We start from the raw sequence: 8,615 nt of genomic DNA on the forward strand, positions 1-8,615 counted from the left end.
AAATTTGCAGGGGGTGTTATTCTTGTCAAGTTTAATAATTCCTAAAAATTTTATGACATTATGACGTAACATGACGTAATTATGACGTAACTAATTGATTTTTTTGGCTGAAACGAGAAATTCCAATAATACCTAAATATTTCACACAAAAATTACTAATAAAGGTTTCTGATAAATATCTAAGTGTCAAAAGACTTCTGTTGTGAAATGCCGACGCAACGACGTCAAAATGATGTCATAAAATGGATTAAAAACGTTTACATGAATGTTTTCTGTAAGAAAATACCAAGTAGTGATGAAATCCAAGTGAAAATAAGCTGGTTACACTATTCATTTTGAAATTGTCGGCCATGTTGGATTTCGACTAATTACGTAATCTTATTAGTATAATTTATGAATATTTAATTATGAATGTTCAACTAAGATGTGTTAGATGATACAGATATATGAAAAGAACATATGTTTAGCAAGAAAATCTGAAAATTCCATTGTTTAAGCCAAAATTTGTGATTTTTGTAAAATTTCAGAAACCCGTTGCAACACGACTAAATTACAAACTTCCTTTTCTGTAAATTGTTGCCAATACTATTCTAGGAAAAGTCACCAAGTTTGGTTGTTCTAGCACAAGCCGTTTGGGAGCTATACGGCATCAAAGTTACGGTCACTTTTAGCCGGCACTTACCACTTACAGACCAAACAAGAAATTCTTTTTAAAAAAGCTGTGCCTTGCCGCGTATTTTATGTTATTTTGGTAAGTTAGACTAGATTCTACGCTTAAAAAATTCCGAGTTCCACATGTCGCCCCCCTCCCACCCAAGTTCCTACATACGGAAAGCTTTGGTGACTTCTCCAGGTGCCAATCCAGTCCCAAATCTTCTTTTCACACAATACAAGCTCTATCAAGGACATTCATAGTCACAAATGTCTTTAAAAGGACTAAATGTACTTACCTCGCTAAGAGCGACACCTAGGGACTTCAGTAGGAAATGCAGCGAAAATCACCGAGTGTTTTACCTCATTATCATAATTTATGTCAGATGAATTATTGGCACATTAAACAGGTTTTGTAAAACTTTTTGACCCACAATGAATATGCATTATTTTTTATTACAAATTAAGTTCCTTCTGATGCAATTTGTGATATATCTTTATATAAACATGGTGAGTTAAAGCGTAGATTTATTACGCTGGACCACATACAGCAACATGCGTCTAGAAGACCGTTTTAATACTCGCCTGGAATGTACCATTGTTAAACTAAGCCATGAAACTCGGCAAGGAATGAAGGGCCTTTTGGAAGGGGCTTTGGAAGGGCTGGGTTAACAGGTTGAACCATGGATCCATCCAACCATGGAAAAAATTGAGCGTAAGGCCTTGCTGGCGCGGCAAGGCAAAAAGATTGCCCAAGTTTTGCATGTAGACAACACGTATATGCACGTACGGCACGTAGCTTGACGAACGTAAGAAAAGCGCACAGCCTGTCGTCCTCTATTATTTCCTGCAGACTGAATGACCAGGTCGCAGATAGCAGGTGCAATTGTTCTAAAAGGGCTTTTGTCTTCGCCAACGCTATTTTGAAAGGAGAAAAGGAAGAAATGCTTCAGAGGAAGAAACAAGAACTACGAAAATACAGACTGAGGTAAGCATTTCAAAAGAACGTTATTGGAATTTGAACATTACTGTCTTTTATTTAAAAAAAGATGAACAACCAACAACTAAGGTAGGTCATCAGAAGTTTTACAACTCGACACAGTTTTAATTAGTCTTTTCGAATGCCGAAAGTTTAGTATGAATTATGACGTCATCTAGGTAATATCGGCCGCCATCTTGGATTTTGACTGATGACGTCATCGAATTAGCATAAATTATGAATATTGAGTCCTGAAATTTATGTTGAATTTTATAAGATGTGATAAACAATTGTTATTTGCCAAGAAAACATTAAAACTTCAATGTTTAATACAAAATTAGAAAATTTCGTAATAAATATGTCTGTCAGAATTCCGTTGCCATGGCAACAAAAAAAATGTTGAACATACTTTGTTCACTGAAAATGTTTGCTATTAACATTTTCTAAAAAGTTACCAAGTTTGGTGGCCCTATTCAGGCGATATATGGCATTGAAGCTGGTACAGACATCAAAAACCTCCTTCCCGGTCTGAATAGCGTTGGTGCAAAATGTGGTCCTCATAATGTTTCGCATAAATTATGATAATGAGCTAGAAGTTTTCTCACCTAATCATGTCAGACTGTCCCACATAGATTAATGAAACTATACATGTATACATATCACAAAAAGATTCACACAAAAAACTGTATTTGTACAAAACGTTATGGGGTCAGTTTTGACCCCATACGGTAATCTACGTCACAAAAAAAGCTACGGTGGTTTGAGGGTTAATGTGAGTTATCATGTTGAGTGCAGTGCCACCTTGTCCTCGTCTGCCCAAAAGCAAATTTAAAAAAGAATCTGTTACAATGCACTCAGCACATATATGTATGTTTGTTTTGTTTCGTTATTTTTGTTTCCTCAGTACACTTCAGTTATTTGGACTATCAGGTGACATTTCCGATTCACATCCGGGTCAGGAAGTCACCTCGCCTGTATGATCCTGAAAAAGGTTTTCTTTCTTTTGCTATTATTTCATTTTAAAATACATATGTATGGTTTTTACGCCTACATGTATGTTCTATTTGTCACATTTGTGTAAGAGCAGCCTAAACCGCTTCACTGCTATATATGGTAGTGAAAAGGGGTGGTAAATGGTACAGAAAATTCAGGTCCAGGTGCGGACCAGGTCCAGAGGAAGAAGTCTAGGTCCCGAACCTGGACCTAATTATCTGTGAAAACTTGTAAATGGGCGATACTCAAAACGATGGTCCATTTCGCTACAAAGGATTTCGTTTATTGGAGTATCCTATCCGAATCGGTCCAACATCCAGTCCACTAATTCTTTCAGGTCCAATTTTCTTGACCAGCCCAACAAGAGAAAACGGTTTTGTACCGGTACCCACCTCTAGTAGTGAAGCTTCTCAAAAATCATACAAATTTCTCTAAATCAGTAATTGGATACAAGATTTGAAGATAAAGTTTAAGTCTAGTAAAAATAAAAGTAAATATTGACATATATGGTATAAATAGTTTTTGAAATGTCATTTACAGTTCCGACATTAAAAACTACTTTGTCTCTGTTCTTCCTTAGATAACGACATCAACAATAAGGTTACAATCATCACTAAGACGTCTCTGAGATATCCGTCCGTAAGGGCTCTCATCAACAGTACCCGGATGTTCTACCCTAACATCCGGGTAATCATAGCAGACGACAGCCGCCTTCAGGCGGAAAACACTGATCATTACGTCATGCCGTTTGGAGCGGTGAGCTTGTCTGGTTCGTTTGTGTACTTAACGTCTCATGTGGTAAAATTTACCTAAATGTTGATATTAGAGTGCAGATTTGATAAATAGCGTAGCGAAAGTTAGCAAGTATTTAGAAAAAGATAAAGCGTTATGCTCCGTCCTCAGTATGAAGTTCGACCTCTTTACCTTTTAATAAACTAGATCATGTGAATTTACAGACACGTGAAGTCAGCAATTGCGAATAACGTCCATGCATCCCCGTCTATGTTTAACTTAACTAAAGCTTTGTGCAGATGACCCTCTGAGCTTACATATTGTAAAAAAACACACAAGAATTTTTGACTATGTGTAGCTTGACGTAATTACATATATATCTTCGTCGATGTAGGTTAGACATCCAGGTAATAAGATACGCCAAAAATAGTTACTCAAGCAACTGGATATGGTTTTGAAACGGTCAGACGTTTCGGAAAGAATCCACTTTCCTTCGTCAGTGACACTGAAGTGATCTGCAAGAAACAGGTCTTTTATACTCTAACTATGAATGAAGACAATTTCAGATGTCCAATAGGAAAATGTTGTAAGACAATTCAGACTGAAGACAATTTGGATTCCAAAGAAAACAAAGCTAAGCCAAAGTCAAGCTGAAGAAAATTTGAATTTCAAAGGATATCAAGGCTAAGACACAGTTAATGCAAATGAGTCAATTAGCTCCTGTTGTTTTAGTTACAGGAGCTAAAAGTTTTGTTGGCGGGGGGGGGGGGGTAGTGCTATGTCCCAAGTGCCGGAAAGTTCCATACGTAGCCCCCCTTTTCTGTTGAGGGTGGGATTGTATATTCACTCATATATGGCCTCTCTAACTCCCCGTTCAAACCAGCGGGCTTCACGGTCTAGGATGTCGGTAGATTGGAGGTTGAAGGAATGTCCTTGGTTGTGTTCTAGGTGGTTGAAAATAGCAGAAGAGTTGCCGTTGGCCTTCGGTTTGCAATGTTCTTGGTATCTTGCTTTTAGTGGACGACTAGTCTCACCAATGTATGTGTTGTTACAGTTTGGTTGCTCGCATTTGAGTCTGTAGATTACATTGGCCTTAGTACCTTTCTGTGGTTTGTCTTTTGGATGTACCAGTTTGTGTCGGAGGGTTGAGTGAGGTTTGAAGTTAGTGGCGATGTTGAAGTTTTGGAAGATCCGTCTTTGTTTTTCCGAAACTCCTTGGACATAGGGGATGGTAATGTTGGCTTTCTTTCTGTCGGTCAATGGTTTGCACTTGGATGTTTTCTTTGAGTGGTCCGAGGGTTTGAGGGCTTTGTTGAAGGTCCAGTTTTGGTAGCCACATTTGTTCAATGCACTTCGGAGGTGTCTGTGTTCCTCTGTTTTGGCTTTGTCAGAGGAAACAATGCTGTCTGCCCGGTGATACAAGGTTTTAATCACTGCCAGTTTGTGTTCCAAAGGGTGGTGAAAGTCAAAGGCCAGATATTGGTCAGTGTGCGTCGGTTTCCTGTACACTTCGAACTGAAGGCTGCCGTCCTTCTCTATGATAGTTTTGGTATCTAGGAAGGGGAGCATGTTGTCATGACTTGACTCCTGTGTGAACTTGATGTTCTTATCTACTTGGTTGATGTGGTCAAAGAACTCATCAGCTACTCTCTGTTTTAGCAGTTGAGTGGGGAGTGTCCTTGAAAGTACTGATAGCCTTCACTTCAAACTTTTCCATGTAGAGGTTTACAACAATGGGTGACACTGGTGAAAGAAAGCCAACATTACCATCCCCTATGTCCAAGGAGTTTCGGAAAAACTCAGACGGATCTTCCAAAACTTCAACATCGCCACTAACTTCAAACCTCACTCAACCCTCCGACACAAACTGGTACATCCAAAAGACAAACCACAGAAAGGTACAATGTAATCTACAGACTCAAATGCGAGCAACCAAACTGTAACAACACATACATTGGTGAGACTAGTCGTCCACTAAAAGCAAGATACCAAGAACATTGCAAACCGAAGGCCAACGGCAACTCTTCTGCTATTTTCAACCACCTAGAACACAACCAAGGACATTCCTTCAACCTCCAATCTACCGACATCCTAGACCGTGAAGCCCGCTGGTTTGAACGGGGAGTTAGAGAGGCCATATATGAGAGAATATACAATCCCACCCTCAACAGAAAAGGGGGGCTACGTATGGAACTTTCCGGCACTTGGGACATAGCACTACCCCCCCCCCCCCCCGCCAACAAAACTTTTAGCTCCTGTAACTAAAACAACAGGAGCTAATTGACTCATTTGCATTAACTGTGTCTTAGCCTTGATATCCTTTGAAATTCAAATTTTCTTCAGCTTGACTTTGGCTTAGCTTTGTTTTCTTTGGAATCCAAATTGTCTTCAGTCTGCATTGTCTTACAACCTTTTCCTATTGGACATCTGAAATTGTCTTCATTCATAGTTAGAGTATAAAAGACCTGTTTCTTGCAGATCACTTCAGTGTCACTGACGAAGGAAAGTGGATTCTTTCCGAAACGTCTGACCGTTTCAAAACCATATCCAGTTGCTTGAGTAACTATTTTTGGCGCATATATATCTTCCTTTGGTATGACCCTTGACTGGAGTCAGTCACGTTTGGGACCGCATCCTTAGGAAGCAGATGAACTGGCTGATACAGTTAGTTGCCAACAGTTAAATTCATAATTCAATTGCGTTTGTAAATGCAAGCAATGGTTGTGTATAAAAACTACCTTTATTCATTAAAGCCCCGGTCACAAGAATCGTACGACGTCCTTGCGATGGTATGTTCCGCACATCGCACGATGATCGCAGTGAATCGCAGCTAAAACGTAATCAAAATCAGCCATCGCAGAGCATCGGATGATGTTCAAAATTTTTCCAGCGTCGTACGATTTTTCACTTGTGTCTTTTCTGAATAGCCGCCTGACCGCTTTTGTGCTTCTTTAACCAGCCAAATGTGAACCTAGCTGTTGAATACTTTCCTATGATGTCTTTTACTGAAAAAAAAATCAAAAGAAACCATAACAAAATGAGTCTTACAAGCATGGATTGAAATCAAGTACTAGTATGGTTATATCGGCCTACTTGCCGGCTCTACGAGTCAGGCTTTTTCGAAAATCATATTTTGCTTTTTTATGATATGCTATCAAGAACAAATGCCATCAGACAAAAATCATATCATAAACATTATATCATAAGTCTGCCTTTCTGTTCAAGTTTCCCCATGGTTACGGTTATGGTAAGCTGACCCGAGACCGACGAGAGCTGAGATCTGATTTAATTATGAACCCACGAGTATGTAGCTATCAAAAAATGCATGCATCACCTGTGCGTGATACTGAATCTGCCACGTGGAAAATATTGCCTTGAACACAGGCTCTTTCTATGGGCGCTTGTTCTTGGGTTGCTACATGGAACAGTTGCAACTGATATAGTTTCTTTTTTCGTCAACAACGACAATATCAGTTGAAACTGAAACCATGACCACATGCTAAAAATGTATACATCTTTAACTTCATCAATAGAAAAAAACGGCCGTAATGAAGTCTGCTATGGGGGCAATGATCTATTTCAGCTCTATTTTCGTCATAGGAGGCTCACCGATTTACTATGATTCACTTGCAATTGACGCAGGTACGCTCTTATGACCTCATCGTACGATGCACTACGATCCTTATGAGCACGGTTTAAAATTTATATATTTAAACCATTGCTTGCGATTCTTCCCCGACTTACGACGTGCTGCGCTTATACCAAGCATAAAACCCCCATCGCAGTCAATCGTACGATTCTTGTGACCGGGGCTTAACGTACCAAGGTGGTAAAGCAATTCACGGAGGCATCTAAAGAACAGTTTTCGAAGTACATTTACTATATTTTCAGGGTTGGTTCGGCGGCAGGAATCTTGCCTTGTCACAAGTAACAACTCCGTACTTCCTGTGGGTGGACGACGACTATGTGTTCACCAAAGAGACAAAGTTGGAGAATTTTGTAGAGGTTCTCGACAACACAAATCTGGATTTGGTAAGAACTCTGTTATATCGATTAAGTCTATTATGCAACTGGATCTTGTATCACCAGGTGCATATGTCGTATGGGAACCACAGCAAATCCTACAAATAAAGCAAGGCTTAATAACGTAACCAAATGACGTCACCAAATTGACCTTATTGTATAGTGGTGTAATTAACTCAAACATTAAGGATAAAGACATCAAACATTAATTATGTTCAATAAATATGATAACAGGCAAAAAACATGCTATAGCGACAGGTGGCAATCAGAGCATAGCTGATATGAAGATAGATATATGGGGGGATAATTTTTGTTTCCTGTGTGGATAATTTCAATGTCTGATTTTTTTTGTTATACAAAGTATTTTTTATGAACATTTATGCCTAACCTCCGATAATCATGTACCTATAAAATAACTTACATAATTTGGCCGTACCATAGCCTGACTAAAATCGCACCCTAGCGACCGGCCCTACATTTGCCGCTGTCCTAGGGGAGGGGTCATCAACCCCAGCCAGCGAAAGATTGTGTAAACACAGGATAGGCCGTACCATTGAAGTTTTTTTCTCGGAAAGTTTATGCTTAATTTTCATTATTTTGCATTTCAATTTATCTAAGTTTAATGTGATTATGATATGTAATTTGTTCTTGCTTATTGTCAGACTAGCAATTTTTAAATCTTCCTACATATTGTTTCTGACCTTGCTGTAGGTATCTGGAAGTGTCGGTAACAGGAAGCTCATGTACTCTAAACTATCCATCCTACCTGGAGACGAACATGGCGACTGTCTGGTGCAAGGCCGTGGACACTACGGCCGCGTTCCCGGCTACCCGCACTGTTATCTGACCCCGAAGGTCACCAACTTCTACCTGGGAAGAACGGACGCAGTCCGCGCGGTGGGATTTGATCCGACCTACTCTCGCTATGGACATACAGGTTAGGAAACATTTTACGCCGGCCAGTTTTTCTATCTTCGCTATCCCTTTCTGTCCCTTGTTGAGCCAAACATATGGACATATGGATGGCATCCTCTTGCAACACCACATCAGATGGGAGCGAGCAAAGAAGGAAACTTTGTTTATGTATGTGTGTATTTATTTGTGTGTGTGTCTGTGTGTGTGTGTCTTTCTCTCTGTGTGTGTGCGTGTTTGTGTATGTGTGCTTGGGTGTGTTTTGTGTGGGTGTGTGTTTGTGTGTGTGTGTGTTTGCGTATGTGTGGTTGTGTCCGTGTGTATG

At 39.7% G+C, this 8,615-nt stretch overlaps 1 protein-coding gene across 1 annotated transcript in view; it reads left to right on the forward strand.

Moving 5' to 3' along the window:
- Positions 1–2,455: 2,455 nt before the first annotated feature.
- The window catches only part of LOC118430610 (beta-1,4 N-acetylgalactosaminyltransferase 1-like), a 7,107-nt gene continuing 947 nt past the window's right edge, over positions 2,456–8,615 (forward strand). Inside the window, exons 1-4 of the mRNA XM_035841586.1 lie at positions 2,456–2,621; positions 3,204–3,379; positions 7,247–7,387; positions 8,090–8,315. Of these exons, the coding sequence (XP_035697479.1) occupies positions 3,290–3,379; positions 7,247–7,387; positions 8,090–8,315 (457 nt within the window). The 5' untranslated portion in view covers positions 2,456–2,621; positions 3,204–3,289. The remainder of the gene's footprint in view (positions 2,622–3,203; positions 3,380–7,246; positions 7,388–8,089; positions 8,316–8,615) is intronic.

This window comes from Branchiostoma floridae, chromosome 14 (assembly GCF_000003815.2).
Source record: "Branchiostoma floridae strain S238N-H82 chromosome 14, Bfl_VNyyK, whole genome shotgun sequence".
Lineage (NCBI taxonomy): Eukaryota > Metazoa > Chordata > Leptocardii > Amphioxiformes > Branchiostomatidae > Branchiostoma > Branchiostoma floridae.